This window comes from Carettochelys insculpta, chromosome 22 (genome assembly GCF_033958435.1).
Source record: "Carettochelys insculpta isolate YL-2023 chromosome 22, ASM3395843v1, whole genome shotgun sequence".
NCBI classification, from domain to species: domain Eukaryota; kingdom Metazoa; phylum Chordata; order Testudines; family Carettochelyidae; genus Carettochelys; species Carettochelys insculpta.
In genome coordinates, this window is record NC_134158.1 from 7916690 (window position 1) to 7942707 (window position 26018).

Consider the following 26018-nt stretch of genomic DNA (forward strand, 5'->3'; position numbering starts at 1 on the left):
CTCTGAGACACTCGAGTCCAACTGTTCTTTGTATAGATCAGTGCAATATCTCGTCCATCGCTGCACAATCTTGTCTCTGTTTATGAGCACTTCTTCGTTCTCATCTTTGATCGCCATCTGCTTCAGTTCCATTTCCTATTAATATTCCTAACTGTCTTATATACCTCCCTGGTCTTACACTCACTGTAGTACCTCTCGATATCTTCGCATTGCTCCTCTAACCATTTCTTCTTATCCTTTCTGGCTGCTTTCCTTACCTCTTTGCATTTCATGCTATATTGATGTTCTGCCATCTCAGACACACGTCTTCTGATCTTCAGCGCTCTCTTCTCTTGAACCAACTTCAGTGTCTTCTGGGTAATCCACTTCTCATTGATATTCTCTTCTTCTGGAACAGTCTGCTCAATTGCCTCTTCTATAGCAGTGACTATCCCTGCGACTCTCTTATCTAGCTCTTTCTCTGTGCCGATATTCTTAATCTTCTCTTCGAGCGCTGCTCTGTATGCATTCCCTGTTTCTTCCTCACGTAGCCTCGCCGTGTCTCTTCTTTTCTTAAACTCTGTCTTACATTTTCTTTTGAGTTTTATCTTGATGTTTGCGATCACTAGACTGTGGTCTGAGTCTATATCCGCTCCTTGGAAAGTTCGGCACTGCTGTACTGATGTTATCCATCTTCTTCTTATCAAAATCATATCTATCATGTTCTTGGACTTCCCGTCATTCGATCGCTATGTCCACTTCCTACAGTCCTTTTGTTGGAATCTCATGTTGCAAATCACCATCTCATGCTCTGTAGCAAACTGTAACAGTTTCCCACCTGGTTTGTTTCTTTCTCCATATCCAAACCTTCCTGTGACTCTCTCCCAACCTTCATTATCTGTTCCAATCTTCGCGTTCCAATCTCCTTCGATGATCAGCACATCTTTCTTCGGTATCTCCCCCACCGTCTTTGTCAAGTCTTTATACAATAGCTCAATCTCTTCCTCCGTCCTGTCTGACTTGGGTGCATACACCTGAATGACTGAGTCTGAAGCAGTGGGTCTGTCCCACGAAAGCTCACCTAATAAACTATTTTGCTAGTCTTTAAAGTGCTACTTGACTGCTTTTTGTTCTGAATGACTGAGATGTTGAGTGGTTTTTGCTTCGAATTGCACAACTATCATTCTTGCACTCACCGGTTTGTATCCTAATAATGCTCTTCTAGCTGTTTTGCTAAGAAGGAATCCAACTCCTGCTTCATGCTGCGTTTCGTTTCCTGACCAAATGACTTTGCAACCACATATCTCTCCTGATGCCGTCCAACGCATCTCTGCCGGTCCAAGTGTATCACATTGGTATCTCTCCCTTGCCTTCTGAAGCAGCTCTACTTTTCCAGTTGCCCACAGTGTTCGGATGTTCCATGTTCCAATGGAGATGACATTGAACTCCCTAGTGTCTGCTTTTCTTTGTGAATTAATTTATGATTTGTCTATAGGTCGAAGTGCCATAGTTTTCATGAAATAGTGCAGACCCTGTATGCACAGTCTTAAATGGTTAGGAAATAACTTACCTTAATTTTACTTGAGTCGATTGCTTGAATTCAGAGTGTCTACACAGGGGTTTGCACTGGATTTACTGAACCACTCAACTAAATTGGACCAAGTTTGTGCATACAACAGCCCCAACATTAAGATTAATTCTATCAGATTGGAACCCACCTAGTGTAACTAATCAAACACATGCATGAAATCACATTCAGGTCTCTGTTTAACAGGAAATGGCTTTTGATAACAGTATAATAAAGCTTTTGGCTCAACACTGGACACTGTAGAATTATCAGAAGTTTATTTATTTCTTCCGTAGGTTTGGGCCCTGCTCCTGTCATTTCTGTGGAGGGACATCAGGACGGAGGGATCCGGCTGGTGTGTCGATCATCCGGATGGTACCCAGAGCCTGAGGCTCAGTGGAGAGATCACCAGGGGCAGCGCTTACCATTGGCCTCTGAAACTGTCTCCCCCAAGGACAGCGGCCTGTTTCAAACAGAGATTACCATTGTTATAGCAGAAGAGTCCAATCAGAAACTGTCCTGCTGTGTGAGGAACCACCGTGTCAACCAGGAGAAAGAGTCAGCGATTTCCATAGCAGGTCAGTTGCCGTCCGCGCTGTGTATGGATAGACTGAGATGCTGCAGACAGGAGCTGAGAGTACAGGTTGCACCTCCCTGGTCCAGCACCCTTGGGACCTGCATGGTCGCAAACGAGGTGTTTTGCTCGACCAAGGCAGGTTAATGTCCTCTGATTCCCACTCCTTGGCTGCCCTTGTGGCCACAAATCCCGGCTCCCACTGGCTTCCCAGCCCTCTGAACCCATGTGGCTGCTGGCTCTGGCTCTGGCTGCAGCCCCAGCTTGCCCTCCTGCCTGGGCTCTCTGGTGCAGGAGCAATGTTGTCAAACCAGAACGTGCTGGTTTTAGGAGGTGGAGCCTGTATTTATCATCATGTCTCCTCCTTAGTAGCCTGAATCTTCAAGGTGCTGAGCATGTCTGGTAAAGTTCTGAGCAAACCCGCGTCTGTTTAAGGGTGGGATTTTCAGCTCATGTTTGCAGACTAGCGGGCTCTGCAGCAAAGTGATCAGGATCAGGGCTGGTCCACTGGTCAATTCATGGCAATTTGGGGTGTAACTCTGCCTCTCACTGGCCTGCTGGGCACTGCTGCCTGCACCGACAGTTCTGTCTTAGGCTTCAGTCCACCCTGCTTTGAAACCCGAACTGATCAACATGCACCAGCGAAGTGTTCGATCACTACTGCAGGGTCCCTGCACCCAGGTAGTGCACAGCAGACTAGTGCGACGTACATTATTTTTTGTCAAATTCCAAATTTCTTGGTCCAGGAGGAGTCACGGTCCAGACTCCAGAGAATATAATAAGGTAAAATAAGTAAATAAAGAGTTTGGGGTGTATTCAAAAGTTTCTGGTCACCCACATTTGGTTCACACTCCACCTACTGTCTATCCCTGGCCTCGGGGATGTTCGAATTGACACCAGTTGGAGGTAGGTTTGGCACAGCAGAGTCCTTTCCTATCCCCCTAACACACCCCCGCTCATCGAGTAACCATGTTGGATTAACAACATAAAAGTGTCACATCTACCTGTGTATTTTCCTGTGTAGTCAGAGTCCCCACTGGCCCAGTGTCCTGCCTTCCTGCTGCACATATTTGCTCCCAAGTCAAGGGCACTCTCTCTTGCAGAGCTGTTTTTCCCAAGGATCAATCCCTGGCTGGTGGCTCTGGCTGTGATCCTGCCTCTGCTGGCTGTTCTCATCCCCCTGGCCAGTTACTGCTTCTGGAGACAGCACAGAGCAAAAGGTGAAGTAAGGAGAGTCGGGCAGACGGGAGGGTGAACGTGTGGGGGGAGAGAGAGATTAGTAGCGGCGTTGGGATTAGTGGGTTTTGATTTTGTTCAGAGGAGTTGCAGGCAGCAGGAGCTGGGCTGAGGGTGACGGGGGACCTGAATAAATTATGACTTTGTCTGAAGTGAATCAAGTGGTTTCACCCCTCAGCTCTCACTGGAGAGTCCAACTGAATGTGAGTGTGAACTGTTCCCTGGGGATCAGCATTGCTGAGTGTGAAATGCCGTGTTGGGCCCAGTGGGCTGGGCTGGGAGCTGGTGTTCCCTGTGTGCTGAGCACTTGGGTGGCCTCTCAGGTGAGAGTCAGGTGCCACCCAGCTGATTAGCAGAGTGCTCACAGTCACCAGCCTCTGTTTCTATGGGTGGTGCACATCCACTCACACCTTGGTGCACAGAACAAAATTTCTTCCACCCAGGGATGGAAATAGTCAGCGGAAACATTGCTTGGAGCACTAACATGTGGAACTTAAGTTCTTGCAGGAAGCCAGAAAGTGTAAGATGTGTTTCTTAGGGCCCAGCCCCACTCCCCCATTTGGCTTGCAGCTGGGAGCTGTGAGTGAGGAAAGCAGTGGCTGTGCCCATGCAAAGGTTAGGAGTTATCTGGGTTACACCTGCGACAGGAGCAGGACAATGAACTCTCTGCTGCAGCATAAGTGCTCAGATGCGGGTTTTTCAACTCAGAGGCCAGAAATTGGCCTTTAGTGATCTCGGTGTTTATAGGGAGCTGGGGTTTGAAAGTTGGTGTAGGGGTCTGGATGCAATTTCTGTTTAACTTCATTGGCACCGAATATAGAAACTCCCTAAGGCAGCTGTGAAAGTCCTACCCAGAGGATTCTCTTTCCTGAAGCACTGTGAGCTTTATGTCAAAATGTACCACTGTCGGCAGGACTGGGAAGGGGAAGTGCCTGTTACAAGGATTTCCCCGTGAAGACGAAAGCAGGTAATTCAGAGGAGCAGAGATGAGCTGTGTTTTGTGTCTGTGAACGGGGGAACTGGGTTTGGTACCTTTAGAACTGTCACCTATTCATCCTGTCAGCACCAGAATCAGAGAGGTTTATTGGAGGCTTTACAAATACAGTATTTGGGTTGAGTCCAATTTTAGGTACCAGGACTCACTCATTTTGAGTGGTGTGTAAAGTTTGTGTCTGTGCCTAGAGAACCAGGTTGGGCTCATTTCCGAACACTAAGCACTCAGAACAATTAACTGTCACTGTCTTGGTCCCTGGACCTCTCGGAGGATTCTCCACGCCACCTGTACTGGTGAGCGCGGTGGCTTGCATTGCTGTAACACAAACACGCATAGGAACTGCACAACTGATCGGGGATGCTGGTCAGTCTGGACACACGATGGTTTAGCTCAGGCTGTGCTGGGTACATGCGGGGGACCTGTTTCTTCCTAGCTTTCACTTTCCCAAGGAGCATGTACCACCCACAAGGCTGGGAACTGGCCTGGGCTGGGGGTGCAGAGACCTCCACATATGGACCTGACCAAGTCTCTTCATTTGCCCATCTATTGCTTCTGTATTTCACAGCTACAGCAGAGCTGCATGAAACAGCAACGTGAACCTCACCATCAAGAAGATGCAATGAAATCTCACCTCTCACCCTTCTTGTTCTAGATACTCTGCAATTTGAATGGGAGGGCTAGAAAGCTCAGTGTCTGGGCCAGTTACATTAACTGATGCAGGGGTGGTTGCCATAAATATGACTGTGTGAAATCTCACCTCTCCTGCTTTTCTTTTTCTAGAGACCCTGCTGTCTGAGCACAGGAGAGAGAAAGGTCAGTGTCTGGACCACTTACATTAACTGCTATTAAGTTATCCGTGTAAACATAACACACTTCTCAGCACAGTTCGGTGATGTGCAGCCTGTGGGTCCATGGGGCCCCTGCGACTGTGCTGAAGATTTCAAAAGGGGTCTGCATCTCTGTTCAAAGTTAGGGGTCTGGAAATGAGCAAAGGTTGAACCCATGGCCTTAGAGGCTGTGCTACAGCTCTGCCGCTGAAAGGAAGGCAGCGTGTCTGCTGTTAGCTGGCAGGAGAGAGCTCACCTGCCAGTCAGAAACTTCCATCCCCAACTAGCTGCAGCGGCTTTGGCAGCAGGAGGCTTTTCTGCTGACAAAGGGCTGTGGCACCAGTGCTTTCCATTGGCAAAATGTCTCTGGTTCGGGAGTGTGTGTTTTTCTTAACAACTCTGATTGACAAAAGTGCAAATTGCGACAAATTGTCCTGGGAAAGGTTTCAGTGTCACCATCCCAACCCCACCGTGCTGAGTGTGAGCAGCCAGCGTCACTGCCTGCAGACTCAGGCAGATCTCCCTGGGCTGGTGCACTGGCTACACCCAGATCACTTGCTCAGTGTCCTCCTCAGACCCAGAGAGGCTGCACACTTTTGTGTTGGGTTGAAGGCCCAGAGCAGTGTAACAGGCTCCAGCCGGGGGCAGACTCCTCCTCTGCAGGCAGAGCAGAAAACTGCTGCCGGCTGCCCTCTGAGATCCCCCTCAAGCCCTATTGTAGCTCAGGTGTCTCAAACGTCAGTCCTGGCACCACTAATGGTCCACAGCCACCTTGCAAGTGGGCCGTGAGCTCAGGGATTCCCCCTGCCCCCAACAATGGAGAACCTGCGCTGGCACTTCAGCCTTGGGCCCCGGCCCTGTGAGCTTAGAGCGCCAGCAGTGGCCTCCTGCTGGGGTGTGGGAGGCGTGTAAACAGCCCTGAGCCTGGCTGGATTCAGGTCATGGCGGGAGCAAGCAGCTCTGTGCACTGCCAGTGCCCCTCACCCAGCTAGGGGAGCAGCAGGCACAGATGTGCAGCCTGGAGGCTTTCCCCATTGCTCCCATTGGCTGCAGTTCTGGACTCACAACCAATAGGAACAGCGGGAGTCCATGCCTGGGACACGGTGCCTGGGAATAGCAGGGGGGTGTGATGCCAGGTAGGTGCTCCCCCATCCCCCTTGTGCCCAGACCCTGCACCTCCATCCTCCTGATGTACACCCCTCCCACTGAGCCCCTGCCTCCCAGCCCGTGTCTGTACCCTCCCCCCACCAGACTGTGCTCCCCCCTTACTCCCACAGCCTCCCCTCCCCCCACCAGACTTGCTACCCGTCTGCTCCTGCACCCGCCCACCCTGGCCAAAGCACCAACCTCCAGCCTGCTCCTGCACCCACCCACCCTGGCCAAAGCCCCGACCTCCAGCCTGCTCCTGCACCCACCCACCCTGGCCAAAGCCCCGACCTCCAGCCTGCTCCTGCACCCACCCACCCTGGCCAAAGCCCCGACCTCCAGCCTGCTCCTGCACCCACCCACCCTGGCCAAATCCCCGACCTCCAGCCTGCTCCTGCACCCACCCACCCTGGCCAAAGCCCCAACCTCCAGCCTGCTCCTGCACCCACCCACCCTGGCCAAAGCCCCGACCTCCAGCCTGCTCCTGCACCTGCCCACCCTGGCCAAAGCCCCGACCTCCAGCCTGCTCCTGCACCCACCCACCCTGGCCAAAGCCCCGACCTCCAGCCTGCTCCTGCACCCACCCACCCTGGCCAAAGCACCAACCTCCAGCCTGCTCCTGCACCCACCCACCCTGGCCAAAACCCCGACCTCCAGCCTGCTCCTGCACCTGCCCACCCTGGCCAAAGCCCCGACCTCCAGCCTGCTCCTGCACCTGCCCACCCTGGCCAAAGCACCAACCTCCAGCCTGCTCCTGCACCCACCCACCCTGGCCAAAGCCCCGACCTCCAGCCTGCTCCTGCACCCACCCACCCTGGCCAAAGCACCAACCTCCAGCCTGCTCCTGCACCCACCCACCCTGGCCAAAACCCCGACCTCCAGCCTGCTCCTGCACCCACCCACCCTGGCCAAAGCCCCGACCTCCAGCCTGCTCCTGCACCCACCCACCCTGGCCAAAGCCCCGACCTCCAGCCTGCTCCTGCACCTGCCCACCCTGGCCAAAGCCCCGACCTCCAGCCTGCTCCTGCACCCGCCCACCCTGGCCAAAGCCCCGACCTCCAGCCTGCTCCTGCACCCACCCACCCTGGCCAAAGCCCCGACCTCCAGCCTGCTCCTGCACCCACCCACCCTGGCCAAAGCCCCGGCCTCCAGCCTGCTCCTGCACCCACCCACCCTGGCCAAAACCCCAACCTCCAGCCTGCTCCTGCACCCGCCCACCCTGGCCAAAGCCCCGACCTCCAGCCTGCTCCTGCACCCGCCCACCCTGGCCAAAGCCCCGACCTCCAGCCTGCTCCTGCACCCGCCCACCCTGGCCAAAGCCCCGACCTCCAGCCTGCTCCTGCACCCACCCACCCTGGCCAAAGCCCCGACCTCCAGCCTGCTCCTGCACCCGCCCACCCTGGCCAAAGCCCCGACCTCCAGCCTGCTCCTGCACCCGCCCACCCTGGCCAAAGCCCTGACCTCCAGCCTGCTCCTGCACCCGCCCACCCTGGCCAAAGCCCCGACCTCCAGCCTGCTCCTGCACCCGCCCACCCTGGCCAAAGCCCCGACCTCCAGCCTGCTCCTGCACCCACCCACCCTGGCCAAAGCCCCGACCTCCAGCCTGCTCCTGCACCCGCCCACCCTGGCCAAAGCCCCGACCTCCAGCCTGCTCCTGCACCCGCCCACCCTGGCCAAAGCCCCGACCTCCAGCCTGCTCCTGCACCCGCCCACCCTGGCCAAAACCCCAACCTCCAGCCTGCTCCTGCACCCGCCCACCCTGGCCAAAGCCCCGACCTCCAGCCTGCTCCTGCACCCACCCACCCTGGCCAAAGCCCCGACCTCCAGCCTGCTCCTGCACCCGCCCACCCTGGCCAAAGCCCCGACCTCCAGCCTGCTCCTGCACCCACCCACCCTTGCCAAAGCCCCGACCTCCAGCCTGCTCCTGCACCCTCCTCCTGCCATACACCCTCTACCCAGCCCACAGCTGCACATTTCTCCCCTTCCCACCCTCAGTGCTCTCCTGCGCCGGCCCTTCTGGACAGACACCCCCTGCAGCACTCAGCCTCCCTCCCCATTCCACTCCCAGGCACTGAACCCCTCATTGCTGGCCTCATCCCAGAGGCCCACAAAATCTAACCTGGGACCCAAAGAGTTTCAGGCCTGCGGGAAGCCATGGACCTTGTTCTTCCCTCCCTCCTGTCCCTGCGTCCCCTCCCGTGAGGCTGGAGCACCAGGGAGTGAGGTGTATCAGTACTAGCCCACATCAGTAGAGATCAGTGGCCCCCAACCCAAAAAAGATTCCCCACCCCTGCCATAAATAGAACATTGAAACCTGGTTTGGGGCACACATTAATATTTTACTTTAATTAAAAAGGAAGTTTGGTAGCTAACAGGATGAAGTTAAAGCTCTTACTCTGTTTAATCATTTTGCTGAACAATATTTCCTCTCTTACCGGTTATCTGTGTTTGTTAGCCGATGGCCAAGGATGTTTGGTGAGGTGCCAGCTATGCCCGTTTTATACCATCCGTGACTTTAACTGCTAGAGCTCAGAGCCCCTTCGCAGTGGGCAGTCAGGATTGACTGACAGGCGCCCCAAGAGTTTGCCCCGTGGAGGCGGCACAACTCAACACTAGGCTCTTAGTACTCTCACCTAATGGCCAGGCTTTATAGCCAAAACGGCTGAGGTTCTTTAATTGTGTTGGCTGCTTTACAGTAAACCAGAGAAACAAGTCAGGCTTATGCACAAACAGTTACCAAAATTTATTAAACTAGATTCTAATCATGTGGTTACAAAATTGCTAGTGCCCACTTATTTAAATGTATAGATGTTACACACAAACAAGTTACAAAGCTGAAGCCATGATCCCAAAGAAAGAAAACAAAGTATAGAGCTCTATTTCAAAATATGTGTACACTAAAGATAGGAGATCAGGTGTGGGTGCTTCTTACCCTCCTTGCATCTCTCGATTCCAGCGGTGCCAAGCCAGGATCGGTCACTCAATTCCGCGGAAAGACGAATAAGGGACAAGGCTCAGGGACCCTTTTAGCTGCAGAAGCCTTGGGAGGCTGTCACTTATCTGACCAGCAGATAGATAGTGAAAAGCACTCAAAAATCATGGTGCTGTAGGTCCCATACTTATACCTCTGTACTCCTTTATTCTCTTTCTCCTTTCTTATGCCAAATTGGGGCTGGTCTGTCTGGGTGACACCAGCTCTCGCAAGAGTAGTTTACACTTGCAAGGGAGAGAAACAATAAGTTTCGACTACTGGACATTCCTTTTATTAGGGTAAATATTTTCCCACCTAGGATGTGGGTGTGTGTGCATCACGCTATTTAGTAGGGGCTAAGAGCCATGTCTGTCACAGCTTCTCTGTCTGCTGTGAGCCTAATCGTTGTATATGTTCCCAGAGGCACATTGCAGCAGCACACCTGTGCTTCTCACAGCTTCAAAGGCTGTGCTGGAATTTATGTTAAGTGCCCTGTTGTTTTGGCTCCCTTATGTTCCCAGCAATGCTGGTCTGAGAGGGGGCTGGCTTTCTGGCTACAGTGTTTCCTTACGTTGTAACTCCAGTAACCCAATACGAGTATTTAGGTATTTAGAGGTAGGAGGAGGCATTTTTGTCATCTTGAGCGGGCCACCGAAAGGTTTCCATGGAGCATGTTTGGCCCACAAGTTTGAGAACCACTGTTGCAGGGGTTATACAAGGAGATGGTCTGGGAACAAAGAGGATATGTCAGGGCAGGGCCACACATGCCAGCACTGCTGAGATTCTGGGCTGGGCTGCTGCTAACAGGCACCCAGGGAACGGCTGCTGTAACTAAAGGCATCAGCTAAATGAGGAAAACTCACTGCCATCATGGAATGTGTAACTTCAAGTTCACATGTTGCTTTCCTTTCATACAGCTCATGCTGTATCCAGCAGGGATCGCAATCACCACCACTTTCAAATGCCTCCAGCCCCCTTCCTTCCCCCCCACTCCAAACACGTACTCTGGCTATTCACCCAACTGACCCAACAGGGTTCTGACCAGACTGGGGCTGGCCTGGGATGGGATGGGAGGGTGAGAACCCTGATGGCAGCAGCTGGCTGAAGAGGAAGCAAGAAGCCTGGCTCACTGAAGCGTGGCGAGGGACTACTAACCCCGACTCCAACCACACACTTACCCCTAAATCCTCTGCCTGAGATCACTGCCTCGGCCTGGGTCCTGAGGGATCAAATGGAGATGGCAGGGGCAGTCAGGCTTCTATACTTGTCACAAAGCCAGGAGGTTTCTGCCACTGATGTCTAGAACGTGTGTTCAAATGCTGAGGCTGAGGTACCTGATTGTCAGTAGCTATCCTGGTGCAGACAGAGGGACAGGAACATCACTGAGTTCAGTTGTGGGGGGGGTCCCCTTCACTCAGGGGAAAGGGAAGGGAGACAGCCCATTTAGCTTACTCAGGATTTCTATGTCCCCAGTACAACGCTGGCCATGAAGGAGCTCAGCTGAGCGCCCCAGTGTGTGTGTTGCTTTCTGCTGGTAGAACAATGACTCCGATGAATTTGCAATAATCAAATTAAATCTTCTGCCTTGTAACTCCCCTGTGCTGTCATTCACTTCCAGCCGCACGCCGTGCTGTGAGGCCCCTGTGTCCATGCATTGGGAGGGAGAATCCCAGATTTTATAACAAGTAGACCCTGTAATGGGGAGAACTCGCCAGTGTAGCATCTCTAGCTGGTGGCATGGGAATCAACTCACCCAGCTTCCGAGAGCCTTCTTCTGGCCCGCAGCTCACCTTACATTCAGACCCATGTCCTTCCCTGACCACAGAGCCTGGCTCTCTGCTACTGCCTCACTCTGGGGTCCTCCCCTCGCAGGGACCCTCAAGCCCCTTTTACTCACTTTGTCTCAGTGACCCACAGATAGTCTTCATCTAGCCCTTACCTCCGGGACACACTGCAGTGTGAAGTGGCTGCTCATATGGGCAGAGAGTTGGCCTAGAGCTCGCCTGATCAGAATGCCCCCGGCTCACCTGCCCTTCCCCAGCGCTGCTCTGTCCACAATACCCAGCTCCTGCAAACAGGTAGAGGACCCTCCAGCCATGGCTGGAGCCGAGAGCGTGTTCACCCTGGCCAGCCATCTCTTTTATACGGCCCTCCTGGGCTCCGATTGGGGCGACCATCCATCCCGTTTTCAGCGGGACAGCCCTGTAATTCGGGTGCCATTCTGATTTATTTTGCACAAGGGGCTAATTGCCCCGTATTTCACAGGGTTCATTGGCCTCCCCCACCTAAGGGAGCTGGGAGCCAGAGTGCGCGGTAACTCCGCTGCTGCCAGGCTTCCGCCAGCGGGGGCTGGAACTGAGCCGGGGCTGCTGGAGTTGTAGCGGGAGCTGCGGAGGGTGTGAACTGGGGCTTCAGTGTGTTGGATCCAGGGCCTAGGTGTCAGGGGTTAGAGCGGGAGCCGGGAGTGGAGTCAGAGCCATGGGGGGTTGAGGGGGCTGTGGAGGTTGGAGCAGGAGCCCAGGGCAGGGGAGGTGGGATTGCAGTGGGGCTACTGGAGCCGGGGACAGGGACGGGGATGGGGATGGGGGGAGGCAGAGCTGGAGCTACGGCGGGTTTGAACCAGGCTGCGGAGGTTGGAGCAGGGGCCAGAGCCAGGGGTCGGGGTGTGGAGCAGGGCTGCCAGAGCTGGGGCCAGGGCCCAGGGGGCTGGAGCCGCAGCCTCGGGGGGTTGAGTGTGGGGGTTGACTCTGCAGTGGTGGGGGCTGCCACCCACAGCTCGGGGAAGCCAGGAGTTTCACTGGTGGGGCAGCAGCCCTGTTCCCGGTGCCCCAGATAGGGCGACCATCCGTCCTGTTTTGGCCAGGGGAGATGTGGTCCCCCAGCTCTGATTGGCTGCCACAAGCCTTCCCTGGTTGATTCCCGGGACAGCCCTTGCCATGGTCTGTTTTAACCTGTCTTCACAAGTGCAGATCAACCGCCCTGTCACAGACCCCCATGGGAGATGTTCAGAGCTCTCCCTGGCTACATCTACAGTGAAGCCTACATCGAAGTAGCCTATTTCAATGTGGCAACATCGAAATACTCTATTTCGATGAATAACGTCTACACGTCCTCCAGAGCTGGCAATGTCAATGTTCAACATCGACGTTGCGCAGCACCACATCGAAATAGGCGCAGCGAGGGAACGTCTACACGCCACAGTAGCACACATCGAAATAAGGGTACCAGGCACAGCTGCAGACAGGGTCACAGGGCGGACTCAACAGCAAGCCGCTCCCTTAAAGGGCCCCTCCCAGACACACTTGCACTAAACAGCACAAGATACACAGAGCCGACAACGAGTTGCAGACCCTGTGCATGCAGCATGAATCCCCCGCTGCAGCAGCAGCAGCCAGAAGCCCTGGGCTAAGGGCTGCTGCACACGGTGACCATAGAGCCCCGCACAGGCTGGAGAGACAGCGTCTCTCAACTCCCCAGCTGATGGCTGCCATGGAGGACCCCACAATCTCGACGTTGCGGGACGCGGATCGTCTACACGGTCCCTACTTCGACGTTGAACGTGGAAGTAGGGCGCTATTCCGATCCCCTCATGAGGTTAGTGACTTCGACGTCTCGGCGCCTAACGTCGAAGTTAACTTCGAAATAGCGCCCGACGCGTGTAGCCGCTACGGGCGCTATTTCGAAGTTAGTGCCGCTACTTCGAAGTAGCGTGCACGTGTAGACACAGCTCCTATGAACCGAGAGTCAATGTGGGTTGGGTGGGATCTTACTGAACAGCCTCTTTATTCTTTTCACACCTTCACTTGTTTCTCGTTTCTTTGCTTTTAGAGAAGCTGCAGGGTGAACTCGGTAAGTCGTCTTTTATTGCTAATGTAAACCTGGCTACAAACTTGTCTCCTGTTTGAGGTGTCCGTGTTCAAGTCTCATCTCTCGGTCTGTGTTTGGTTGCAGAGTGGAGAAGAGCCCTACTAAATGCAGGTAAATAAATACGCATTTTCCCCAATTGACAGTTACCGTGTGGATAATATGTTTGCTGTTGTTATAAACTTTATTAAAAGAGTTTTCTGTTCAACAAGTCTGTGCTCAGGGCAATTCTCACCTCCCATATTTGCTTCATTTCAGGTTGGGAGAAAGTCCGACGATACGCAGGTAACTATGCTGTAAGCTCCACTGAAATGTGATCTGTCAATCCCCACCCCCTAGTCCCTGAAAGCTCTCTGACCCTTGGCTTTGGAAAAGTGCTTAGTAGTGAAAGATTATTTCCGATGGCTTCACCTTCTCAGGCACCTGGGTGCTGCCCGATACACTTCATCTCATGTGCCCTTAGTAGGCATTGAACGGCTGAACCCTCCCCTCCCCACAGCAGGGTCTGCACACCATGAAACGTGCAATTTCCCTCTACGATAACATGAAGGGTTAAGAGCTGTTCAGTGTCTCTATGGAGCTGGGTGAGGAGGGTCCCCGCTGCTGGGGCAGATGGTTCAATAAGGGCGACCCTATCAACCCTTAACACACAGCCACGTAGGACACTGGACAGCTGGGGCAGCCGGGGGTGTGATGCCTTAGCTACATGCTCAGTGTGCACTTCCCCACCCCCACCCCAGGCTGCTCTCAGCAGGGACATTCCCAGGTGGAGGTGGGACCTGGGACCAGGCTGGGGTTGGGCACATGCGGCTCCAGAGCCGCGTGTGGCTCTTTAAGGAGTCAGTTGCTGATCCCAGTGCTGCTGCTGCCGACTCCTTTTGTGGCTCCTGGCCTGGCCGCACTGAAATAATGGATCTAAATTTAACTGGTTTAACGGCCGGCAGGAGATACCCAGCCAGGAAACCAATTACATCGAGTGCCAGTATTTCAGTGGCTGCGGATGGGAGAAGTGCTAAGCCTGCAGGAGAGCTGGGGGGAGGGGAGGCCGAGTCTGCCCGTGCTGGAGCCCCACAGCCGTGCTGAGAAGGAGGAGGAGAGGGGCAGGAGGCGAGGTGGGGGGGGCTATTGGTGGGTGGAGCAGATGCAGTGCAGGCAGCTGGAGGAGATCATGGGCCTGGGGGATAAAGCCTGAGGATGGGGGAGGATTTGGAGCTGAGTGGGGTTAATCCTGGGGATGGGGGGTGGAGGAGGGTAGGGTTGGAGCTAGGAGGAGTTAATCTTCGGGCTTGGGGCTGAGAGGGGTTAAGCCTGGAGATGGGGGGCTAGTTTGTGGGCAAGGGGGCAGAATCTGGGAATGGGGGGTGGTGTTTGGAGGGTTGATTCAAACATTTCCCCTTCCCACTTAAGAGCCTGTCCCCAGACGCATAATTTGCCTTGTCCTCGTTTGCTCTCCAGTCTAGGGGTGAAAGTAACGTAAACTTTCTAACTGGTACAGATACCTGCTGTTCTCAAAATAGGGGTGATAACGTCAAACCCCCCCCATACATTGCGCAGGGGCCCAGTGTTCCTGTAGGCTCCCCTGCATGGGACAAGGGGCCTGCTCCAGCCCCCGGCTCCTTGGCCTGGAGGATTAGTGGGGGGCCTGGTGCCCCTGAGCTCATGTGAAGCTGGGTGTGAGGGCTGCTGCAAAAGTCTCAGCTCTGGGCACGAAAATGCAAGGGAGCGTGCACAAAGTGCTGAACCAGTTTCAAAGACAATAGAGGCCTTAATTGTCTTCCAACCTGGCTCTGTTCTTTATGCACACTCCCTTGCATTTCCCAGCACAGAGCTGGGGCTGTCCCAGCAAGGGGCCAGAGGAAATACTGCAGATGCCGGTGACCAAACTCCCAGCTGCGCAGGGCAGGAGGGGCAGGGCTGAGCTCCCAGTGAAAATCGGATCATGTGCCACTTTTGGCACCCATGCTGGGGTTGCCAACCCTGGGCAAAGGGGCTCCTAAAATCTCAGCAGTTGTGGAGAAATGAACCGGGCAGTGTTCCCCTTCATTCAGCGCACAAAGCAGGGGTCACCCAAAGAGGTTAATAGGCAGTGAGTTTGAAACAAACACGAGGGCCTTTCTTCACACCAGACGGAGGCAACCTGCAGAACGCTCTGCCCGGGGTGTTGTGAAGGCCAAGAGCTTAACATGGCTCAAACAAGCACTAGAGTGAGGTAAGTGTGTGGAGGGCAGGTCCGTACATGCCTGTTAGCGAGGCTGGGCAGGGATGCAAACCCCGTTTGTCCCCAGCCTCCCTGCACCAGGAGCTGGGAGTGGATGACAGGGCATGGATTAGAAGACAGTTCTTCTTCGAGTGTCCCCGTGGGTGCTCCACAATAGGTGACGGCTTGCCCGGCGCCGCAGATCAGATCTTCCAAGCAGTTTCTGCCGGACCGCGCATGCGCCGGCGCGCACCGCTCCCTTGCGCGCTCCTGGCCATGTGCGCGATCCGGTCCCCGCCAGTTCCTCTTAACCGCCGTCGGCTGCAGACGGAATCCGACTAGGCTAAGGCCAACTAGCGTATTCAACGACTTTGTTTTTTCTTTAAAGTTTTCAGTAACTTAGGCTACTATAAGTTAGCCGGTTGTTATTTTGTAAAAAAAAAAAAAAAAAAAAAACAAGCTACGAGAGGGACAGCTCAGTCCAGTCCCAGTAACAAGCGCCGAAGGCCGGGAGCTAGGGCCATCAGCCCTCCTGCTGAGGCAGGCCATCGGACGGGGGAAAACAGCACAAAGAAGGTGCTAAGTACCCACTTAAAAGCTCAAAGACTCACCAACAATGTCCTCCTCAGGCTTTAAAAAATATGAGTCCTGCCGAGAGGCGATGCCAGTGTCCGATGGGCACAGTCTATGCATAAGGTGCCTGGAGGAGTCCCATGTGGCACAGAAATGCGCCTTCTGCGCAAAATTAACAACCAGAGCACGGAGGGACAGGGAGATGCGGATTAAACTGCTGCTTCTTGACAAGGCCCTCCAGCCAGACGTGCCGGAGCGGCCGCAGCAGGAGGGACCCTCCGGGGCCCTTAGAAGGAAAGCTGCCTCCCTCACTCCATCAGCGCAGAAACGGAGGAAAGTTTCTCCAACCCGATCCCTGCCGGCAGCAACAGTGAGCGGAACGGGAGGAGCAAGCAGCCCCCAGCCGCAGCAACAGCTGATCGGCGGCGGCACGGAGAGCCACGTGGAAGCGGCTCAGCCTCCGATAATCAGCCAGCCGCCCCGCACCGCAGGCAGGGCGGCGGCTAAGCAAGCGCCGGTACCAGCGGCACCGCAAACAGCGGCACCGACCCCCAGGGAACCGGCGGTACAGAGTGCGCAGGCACATAGCCTGCAGGCGCAGAAGGACACTGGACGTGCGGCACCGCCTTCGAGCGTGCCTAGCACGGTGCCAACGGGGCCGGGATCCCCCGCCCATCAGGGGGCGGAGTTACCTCCTCCAGGGAGGGGAAAGGCGACACACAAGAGGAGGCACTGCAGCCCCTCTCCAGACAGGGCTGTCTAGCTGTTTTCTCACAGCCCTCCGCTCATGTTACAGACTCCAACCAGAAGGCAGGGGTCCCCCCTAGCCTACCCGGAGCCCCCTTCTCCCTTTCTACAATCAGCCTCCCCATGGCTGGCACCGCCCTCACCCTTCCTGGGATTTGAACCGCTGGACTATTATGCAAAATCGCTCTCTCCAGCGTCTCGACGATCTCCCTCCCCCAGACACAGAGGGCCAAGGGAGTGGTCAAGGTCACCTTCCCAGGAACAGTGTCTATACTGCCATGGTCATCCCTACCACGCGGGGCATGGACACCATCGGCAATCTACCAGGGAAAGATCCCCACACACTACCTCGTACCCCCGAGGGCAATCGCGACCGGGGACTGAGGCTCAAGCATCTCAGGGGGGACTGGTCGCAGAACCCCGAGATTTTCCCTCGCAAACCTCCAGCGAGAGGGTGCACCATCACCATCAGGAACCGGAAGGGTCCAGAGAGATGTATCCCAGCGGTTCCTCGCTCTCCTCCCCGGATGATGCTACGGCCCTGGGGGATGTCCATCCTACGGACGATCTCAAACAGTTTCAGGAACTGTTTAAGAGGGTAGCCTTCACGCAAGGCATCCAGACAGCAGAAGTGCAAGAGAAACATCATAAGCTCCTCAAGAATTTGAGCTCTCCGGCCTCCTCCAGAGTAGCAATACTGCTTGATGAAGCGATCTTAGAGTCCGCCACTACCATATGGCAGACCCCTGCAACTATTCCGCCTGTCCAAAAGAGAGCGGATAAGAAATACTTCGTGCCGGCGAAAGGCATGGAGTTCCTGTTTAGCCACCCGCAGCCAAATTCCTTGGTGGTGGAATCCTCGCAACAAAGATTAAAAACATCTCAATTTAAAACAGGGGGAACGGACAAAGATGCCAAGAAGCTAGAGCTGTTCGGCAGAAAAGTCTACTCCTCCTCCACTTTAACGTTGCGAATGGCAAATTACGCAGAGCACTTGGCGAACCATAATTTTGACAACTATACCAGGTTGATCTCCCTCATGGACTCGCTTCCAGGGGACAAAAAGCCGGTCCTCAAGGCCATAGTGCAAGAGGGCTACGCGGCTGCGAGGATGGGAGTTCAGATTGCTCTGGACGTTGCAGACACAGCAGCACGTTCCACAGCAACGGCAGTAGTGATGCGACGGGAGTCCTGGCTCCAAACCTCGGGTATACCGAGAGATCTGCAGGCGAAGATAGTTGACCTCCCCTTCGACTTGCAGAAGCTGTTTGCCGAATCAACTGACTCGGTCCTTCATTCCAGTAAAGATTCAAGAGCCACACTCAGGACCCTGGGGATTTACACCCCTCCATACTCAAAGAAAAGGTACTACCCACAGCAAAGGCGGTACCAGTACCAGCAACAGCGCCCCCCAGTATCACAGGGGTTACGAGCAAGGGCGGCATCAACAGCAACAGCAGTACAGAACTCCCAGGCGACGTTTGCAGCAGGGCCGTGCGTCCTCGGGACGGGGCCACAGGCCACAAGTTTGACATACAGATCCAGGGCTGCGCCATCACTACCATTGTACAAGATCATCCGAAGCGGCTATTTCACCATCGCCTCCGACCGTTTTACAACCAGTGGCAAAGGATCACCACAGACAAATGGGTGCTGGAGATCATAGCCACGGGGTACGCCATCCCCTTCCAGTCGCTCCCACCGCCGCGACCTCCTCCCAAGCCCCACCTCCAGGAGGCCTCCCATGTAGCCAGGCTCAAGCAGGAGGTGGCCCATCTCATGCTCATAGGGGCGGTGGAAAGGGTGCCGGAGCAACTGCAAGGGAAAGGGTTCTACTCCCGGTACTTCCTGACGGAGAAAAAGACAGGAGGCTGGAGGCCCATCTTAGACCTTCACGGCCTCAACAGGTATCTACGCAAGCAACGTTTTCGGATGATCACAATTGCCTCCATCCTTACAGCACTGGACGATGGAGACTGGTTCGCAGCCCTCGATTTACAAGACGCGTACTTCCACATAACCATCCATCCGGCCCACCGGCGATTTCTCCGGTTCACGGTAGGCAACGAACACTTCCAATACAAGGTTCTACCGTTTGGCCTCTCCTCGGCCCCCAGAGTCTCCACCAAGACCTTGGCAGTGGTGTCAGCCTACCTGCACAGACAGGGGGTATTTATTTTCCCGTATCTGGACGACTGCCTGCTCAAAGGGGCCTCGAGAGGGGAGGTTCTCCGCATGATACGCGTCACAGCAAACACGTTCTCCTCACTTGGCCTGGTTATCAATCTGGCAAAATCAAAAATAGACCCCACACAGGACATAGAGTTCATAGGGGCTCGCATAAACTCGGTCACGGCGAGAGTATACCTACCAGAGGCTCGCTTTCGAGCCATCGGTTCCCTCGTGCAAGTCATCACCTTCAGCCCTACGGTGCCGGTCTTGATGTGTTTGCAGCTGCTGGGCCACATGGCAGCGGCGACTTTTGTGGTACAGAACGCCAGGTTGCACATGCGCAGCATGCAGCACTGGCTGGCGAGCGTATACAAACCGGCAGTACACACCGTTCACAGGGTGGTGTCGCCCACACCCGGGGTGCGCAAATCTCTGCAATGGTGGGTAAACCCCAGGAACTTGCTAACAGGGGTACCCTTCCATCAGCCGCAAATATCGGTTTTCCTCACTACAGATGCCTCCCTTATAGGGTGGGGAGCGCACATGGGCGAAGAAGTGACTCAAGGACTGTGGTCACCCACGGAGCAGTCACTACACATCAATGTACTAGAGCTCAGAGCAGTGTTCAACGCCTGCAGACACTTTCGAGACCATATACAAGGCAAAGTCGTCGGGATCAGTACAGACAATACCTCCACCATGTTTTATATAAACAGACAAGGAGGAGCTCGATCCCGTGCCTTATGCGCGGAAGCAATCCGCTTATGGAACTGGTGCATCGCCCATGATATAATCTTGAAAGCCTCATACTTACCGGGTGCGCACGACGTGAAGGCAGACCAGCTGAGCAGGCGTTTTGCGCTCACACACGAGTGGCAGATCCGTCCCGATCTGCTACGGCCGATTTTCCATGCATGGGGGTTTCCCCAAATAGATCTGTTTGCCACCCAGCAAAACAAGCAGTGCCCACGATTCTGCTCCAGAGCAGGACTGGGCTGGGGATCCCTGGGGGACGTGTTCGCGATCCCGTGGGGGGGCCCCCTGCTTTATGCGTTTCCTCCCACAGTGCTGATCCACAAAGTTTTGCAAAAAGCCAGGAGGGAAAGGGCCCGGATGATCCTGATAGTCCCAACGTGGGATCGCCAACAATGGTTTCCCCTGCTCCTGCACATGTCGAACCGTCCACCGATGCCTCTTCCGGTGGCGCCGGATCTGCTCACGCAAGCCCAAGGGTCCATAGTGCATCTGCACTCCCACAGCCTGCGACTGCAAGCGTGGTTAATCCATGGCTCAGCTCCCTAGAGAGCACATGCACAGCAGAAGTACAGCAAGTCTTAGAAAGTAGCAGGAGGACTTCCACTAGGAAGACCTACAAACAAAAATGGACTCGCTTCACGGCCTGGTGTTCTGACAAACAACTGGCCCCCCTTTCGGTGCCCATACTTACAATCCTGGAGTATTTACTGGACCTCAAGAGAGGAGGACTCTCGCTATCCTCGTTAAAGGTCCACCTTGCTGCCATCTCGGCGTTCAGACATGAGGAGGAAGGGCACACGGTGTTCGCCCACCCTATGGTTACCAGGTTCCTCAAAGGGTTGGTAAACCTCTACCCCCCTCGGAAACCGATTCCACCTTCGTGGAACTTGGACCTGGTGCTTACCACACTCATGGGACCACCGTTCGAGCCCTTGGCCACGGTTCCCCTCCGCCTCCTTACAATAAAGACGACCTTTCTTCTTGCAATTACGTCAGCTCGTAGGGTGAGCGAGCTCGCGGCAGTCATGGCAACGCCACCCTGCACTGTTTTTTCCAAGGAGGCGGTAACCATACGGCTGCATCCAGCCTTTGTTCCCAAAGTTTCTTCTGAGTTTCACATTAACAAACCTATTGTTCTACCCTCGTTTTATCCAAAGCCTCATAACTCCAACGAGGAGGCGCGCCTACACCTCCTGGACGTGAGGAGGGCGCTAGCCTTCTACGTAGACAGGACCAAGTCCTTCCGGAAAACGGATAGACTCCTAGTCTCCCTCGCTCCCAAATCGAAAGGAGAGGGTCTCTCCTCGCAGAGAATCTCAAAGCACATCGTATCCTGCATAAAAATGTGCTATGAGCTCAAAAAGACTCCTTTATCGGCCACCCCCAGGGCTCATTCCACCAGGGCGGTGGCGGCATCAACAGCCTTTTTCAAGGGCGTTGCGTTAAAAGACATTTGCAGAGCGGCGACCTGGTCATCCTACGACACCTTCGCCAAACATTACGCCCTTCACAGGGTATTCCAAGAGGATACCCATCTCTCGGCAGCGGTCCTCTCGGGGACAAGCTGCACATAATCCGATTACCCACCTCCTATCTTGGGTTACTGCTGGGTAGTCACCTATTGTGGAGCACCCACGGGGACACTCGAAGAAGAAAGAGAAGTTACTCACCGTAGTAACGGTGGTTCTTCGAGATGTGTCCCCGTGGGTGCTCCACTACCCGCCCATCCTCCACGCTTCGGATCTCTGTTAGTGTTTTGCAGGGGCACCCGAGGCGGTTGGTCGAAGAACTGGCGGGGACCGGATCGCGCACATGGCCAGGAGCGCGCAAGGGAGCGGCGCGCGCCGGCGCATGCGCGGTCCAGCAGAAACTGCTTGGAAGATCCGATCTGCGGCGCCGGGCAAGCCCGTCACCTATTGTGGAGCACCCACGGGGACACATCTCGAAGAACCACCGTTACTACGGTGAGTAACTTCTCTTTCCCTGTTCTGTCCATTCCCTCTGAAGCAGCTGCAATAGCCAGGGCTGGAAGGCAGGACACTGGGGAAGATGGACCATTGGTCTTGCCCAATATGGCCATTTTTGCAAACTATTTAATTATAGGAATGAAAAGGTTTAGTGCAAAAACTCCCCTAGATAACGACCTCTGGGGACAGGGAGGGTGTGAAAGAACAGTCCTGCCCAATGATGCGTTTTGAAACTCTTGGGCTATAAGGAAACATGTTTATGGGCTTCCCAGTCACAGACCCAGTGCGCTGGAGCGCAGCCACTGGAACATTGTCCAACACACACGTGTCCTGGCCGCTGTTTATTGTGCCACCGTTCACCCCCCTGCTCCGTCCCCAATGGCCTTGAACCCTCCTGCTGCTGCCACCTGCCCCAGTGACCCCTGCGAGTCTTGAGGTTCCACCAGCTCCCAGTCATATCAGCTGCGGAGGGGAACTGCTGGTGCTGCTGGGCTGTGTGCCAGAGACCCTGTCCTGCAGCTGGGCTGAGCACTTACACCTACCCAGCAGGGATCTCAGCTCTAGCGGTCACTGAACAAACCCAGCGACTCCCTGGGGCCTGATCAGCTCCGTCTGTACCCAGGGGAGAGGGGCAGGTCAGACAGTGCCTGTGAGTGTCAGCAAAACCCCCGCGCCCCCATCTCCCTCCTCACTAGGACACGGCCCCCACCCCTCCTGCTGCAGGGGTGCAGCTCAGTGGGGTGACCAGGGCTCCCTTTGCAGTGGCAGAGGCGCCGGGGCTCAGCCTGGCCGGCCCCAGCACAGATTAGCGCTGAGGGATTCCCTCACTCAGGCCGGCTCAGTACAGCTCTGCTGCCAGTTACCCACAGCACAAGGAGAAGACATTTCCTGACCCCATCAGTACCGCAGTGATGTGTAACCCAGCACCAGCCAGACTGGCTCCCTGGCAGCACAGCTCCGTCTGCTGGGTCCCAGCAGGGCAGGAGGGTTCCTGGACGTCCAGTCTGGGCCTGGAGCCTCCCCCAGGCCGGGCTCCTCAGGAGCGGTGAGGGGAGAGCTCCCTCCCCCCTGCTCACCCCCATCATCTGACAGGGGCAGGTCGGCCGATGCACCGACCCAACCGCCTGACACTGGCACAGACACCAGCCGGGTGAGAGCCCCTCTGGGTCCCCCGTCTGCCCCGTCTGCGTCCCCGGCACAAGGGTTTTCTGCTGCTCTGTGACAGGGTCTGACCCAGCCAATTTCCATTCACGTTTCCAACTGGTCACTGAACAGGCAGCGCTGCCTGGGGCTGGGGGTGAGGGGAGTTGTGGGGGGTGGGAAGTATAACCCAACTGGGGGGTCTAGGAAATCCCTGTGGGAACCTGCCCCTCCCATCACCGCCCTTCCCCCCTCCCCCATCACCTGCCCCTCCCTTCTCCCCTTCACCCCTCCCCTTCACTTTCCCCTCCCTTCTACCCTTCATCCCTCCCTATCACCTGACCCTCCCCCTCCCTTTCATCCCACCCCTTCACCTTCTACCCTTCAACCTTCCACTTCACCTGCCCCTGCATTCTCCACTTTCACCTCCAATCACCTCCCCCTCCCCTCTCCATCTTCACCCTCCCTCTTCACCTGCCCTTCCCCTCTCCTCTCCAACTGTCAGCCAGTCCCTGCCCCTCCCCCGCTCTCTCTGCCCTCCCCCTCAGTGTCTCCTCTCAGGCAGAGGGGCCCTGACCCCCCTCAGACAACACCCCCAGAGTGATCACTGGGGCGCAGGTTCATTTCCCTCCGACCCCAGGGACCAGCCCTGCCCCCGCACTGACTCTGTGACTCTCCCCAGTGGACGTGACTCTGGATCCAGACACGGCAAATCCCCAACTCGTCCTGTCTGAGGATCGGAAACGTGTGAGATACGGAGACATCCGCCAGGATGTGCCCGGCAACCCCGAGAGATTTGTTATGTATCCCTGTGTGCTGGGCGCGGAGCGGCTCACGGGCGGGAGGAGTTACTGGGAGGTGGAGGTGGGAGACAAGCCTTGGTGGGAGCTGGGGGTGTGCAGGGAATCTGTGCGCAGGGAGGGGTGGGTCACACGATCACCTGGGAGCGGCTACTGGGTCATGGAGCTCTGGTACAGGAAATACTCAGCCCTCACCTCCCTCGCGACCCACCTCCCCATGAGCGCCAGGCCCGGCCGGGTGGGGATTTTCCTGGACTACGAGGCGGGCGAGGTCTCATTTTACAATGTGACTGCCGGGTCCCCTCTCTTCACTTTCACCGACACCTTCTCCGGGCCCCTCCGCCCTTTCTTCTGTCCTGGCCTCAACCCTGGGGGGACAAACGCGGCTCCCCTGACAATCTGCCCCGGCCCAGCGCAGCCGCAGGGAATCTCTGTCCCCGACAGGGACCCTGCGGCACAGACTGGCCCCTCCCAGCGCTGACACCCCCCAGCCCGGCTCCCATGGGGACGTCTAAGGGCATCACCCCCTGCCCCCACCCCCGTCAGTGCCCAGGCCTGTGCGCTGTGGGGGGAGGGAGTCAGGGGAGCAGCTGCAGGGCTGTGGGGGGCAGGGCACTGCGGGAAATGTGTGAATTGTTCCCCCACCCCCAGCTCCGCTTCCAGCTCCCTGGGTGTGACTCAAAGGCAGGTCAGTAAAGGGCAGAGCCTGACGCTCCTGCTCCCACCCCTCCTGCACCCCAACCTCCTGCCTCAGGTCACCAGCCCCTCCAGCCGCACCCCACACACCAGCCCCTCTGCAGCCCCCCTCCCCTCGGTCATAACTCCCTGCCGCACCCCGCACCCCTCCCCCACACCAGCATCCTCTCCTGCACCCAGCCACCCTCCTGGGCCTGCACCCCAATCTCTGAGCCAGGTCACCGCCAGACCCCTCTGTACCTCCTCTCCCTGCCCCACCGTGTGAGAGGCCCCAGGACGAAGAGCCTGTGAGATAAAGGGTGGCGGGAGAGGAGCCCAGGGAGGGGCCTGGGTACGTGGCACATGTCCTGCTCTGGGGGAGTCTCTGCCTGCGGAGGGGGGAGGAGCGGCCCCAGGGGCAGCGCTGGGCAGGTGAGAGCACCGGGGCCCTGCTGTGCGTACGGCCCCTCTGCGCTGCAGCCTCAGCTGGGTGTGTATGCGGGGGGCTGGGGAAGGGGCTCAGCAGCTGGGCCAGCCGGGGGGGTACGAGCCCAGCCCCAGGGTGTCTGACCAGGGGCCCAGCTGGGCCGTGCAGAACCCACTGGCTCTTCCCGTGGGTTTGCCCCTCCCGTGCGCGGTGACAAAGGGCCCCAGCGCCGGGCGAGGTGGGTGGGAACTACCGACACACACCGAGTGCCTGGTGCTGCCCCTGGGACTCGCCCAGCCCCCAGCCCAGGGGCAGCAGACGGCGCCGGGCGGGGGAGTCGCTCCTGTCCCAATTCCTGCCCTGCGACATCTCCGTGTGACGTCCGGGGGGGACAAAACTGAGCAATTGTTCTACTCCAGCAGTGCCAGGTGCATCCCCAGCGCTCTTCTCATTCCCACTTCACTGGGTTTTACACGCACCCGCCAGGCACGTCTTGTAAACGGGCTCATCGACATTGCTGGGTCGCTCCAAACCCCAGGGCCGTTTGCCTGGGCTGTGCAGCACCACCAGCCAATTTCCCCGGCATCGCTGGTGGGTATTACGTCCTGTTGTCGAAAACGTCGCTGCTTCGGGTCACTGAGGGGGTTTTGGGAAATGCGGGAGCAGAGTTTGTACCAATAAACCCGAGAGTGATCCACCGAGTGTCTCTGTGTGCCTCACTCTCGCTCGGGTGCCGTATTGGCCTGGGGTTTGGTGTGTGTAGGGGGGAGCCCTCACAGCAGGGGTTGGGCGTGGGGGGTCAGGCCAGGGGTGGAGGTTGGTTGGGTGAGGGTAGGGGTGGAGGACTCAGGGCAGACAGTTTGGTGCAGGGAAGGGGGTGAGATCTCAGGATTTGACCGGGAGTGGGGCGTCTCCTCATGTGTGTGGGCTGGGCGTGGTCCACGTCGTGGTTTCTGACACCAGCATCTCTGGGGAGGCCGGCTGGGCCCGCCTGGGTTCTGCAGCCCCAGGCTGAGCTCCTTGTGGGGAGGCGTCTTTCACAGTCTGGGGAAAAGGGACAGGCCACAGCACTGGGCATGGCCCTGGGGTGAGCTGGGGGTGCCAACTTCAGCCCCACTTTGGGGGCCAGCTGGCACCTGCTACTGGGGGGCCATCTGCAACTTTGGGATGGGGGGGCTGTTGGGGCCGGCCCAGCTCTAGGAGGGGGAGGAGGTGGTCTGGGGGCTTGGGCCAGCCTGCAGCATTGAGCCCAGCCCTGGGGTGAGCTGGGGGCCCAGGTTCCAGCTCTTGGGTGGGGGTTGGCCACAACTTTGGGGTGGGGAGCTGGCCCCAGGTTTGGGGGGGACTGGTCATAGAATCATAGAACAATAGAGCTGGAAGAACATAAGAACATAAGAATGGCCATA

At 56.4% G+C, this 26018-nt stretch overlaps 1 protein-coding gene across 3 annotated transcripts in view; it reads left to right on the plus strand.

Moving 5' to 3' along the window:
- Positions 1–25305, plus strand: part of LOC142024808 (butyrophilin subfamily 1 member A1-like) — a 50526-nt gene extending 25221 nt beyond the window's left edge. The window contains exons 3-10 of one of the 3 annotated variants that reach the window (XM_075017054.1): positions 1843–2124; positions 3224–3340; positions 5131–5163; positions 13123–13143; positions 13246–13272; positions 13417–13443; positions 15285–15367; positions 23393–23530. In XM_075017054.1, the coding sequence (XP_074873155.1) occupies positions 1843–2124; positions 3224–3340; positions 5131–5163; positions 13123–13143; positions 13246–13272; positions 13417–13443; positions 15285–15325 (548 nt within the window). In that variant the 3' untranslated portion in view covers positions 15326–15367; positions 23393–23530. Of the gene's footprint in view, positions 1–1842; positions 2125–3223; positions 3341–5130; positions 5164–13122; positions 13144–13245; positions 13273–13416; positions 13444–15284; positions 15368–23392 lie in introns of all 3 variants that reach the window. The other 2 variants (XM_075017052.1, XM_075017053.1) reach the window with 2 other exon arrangements.
- The last annotated feature ends 713 nt before the right edge of the window (positions 25306–26018 follow it).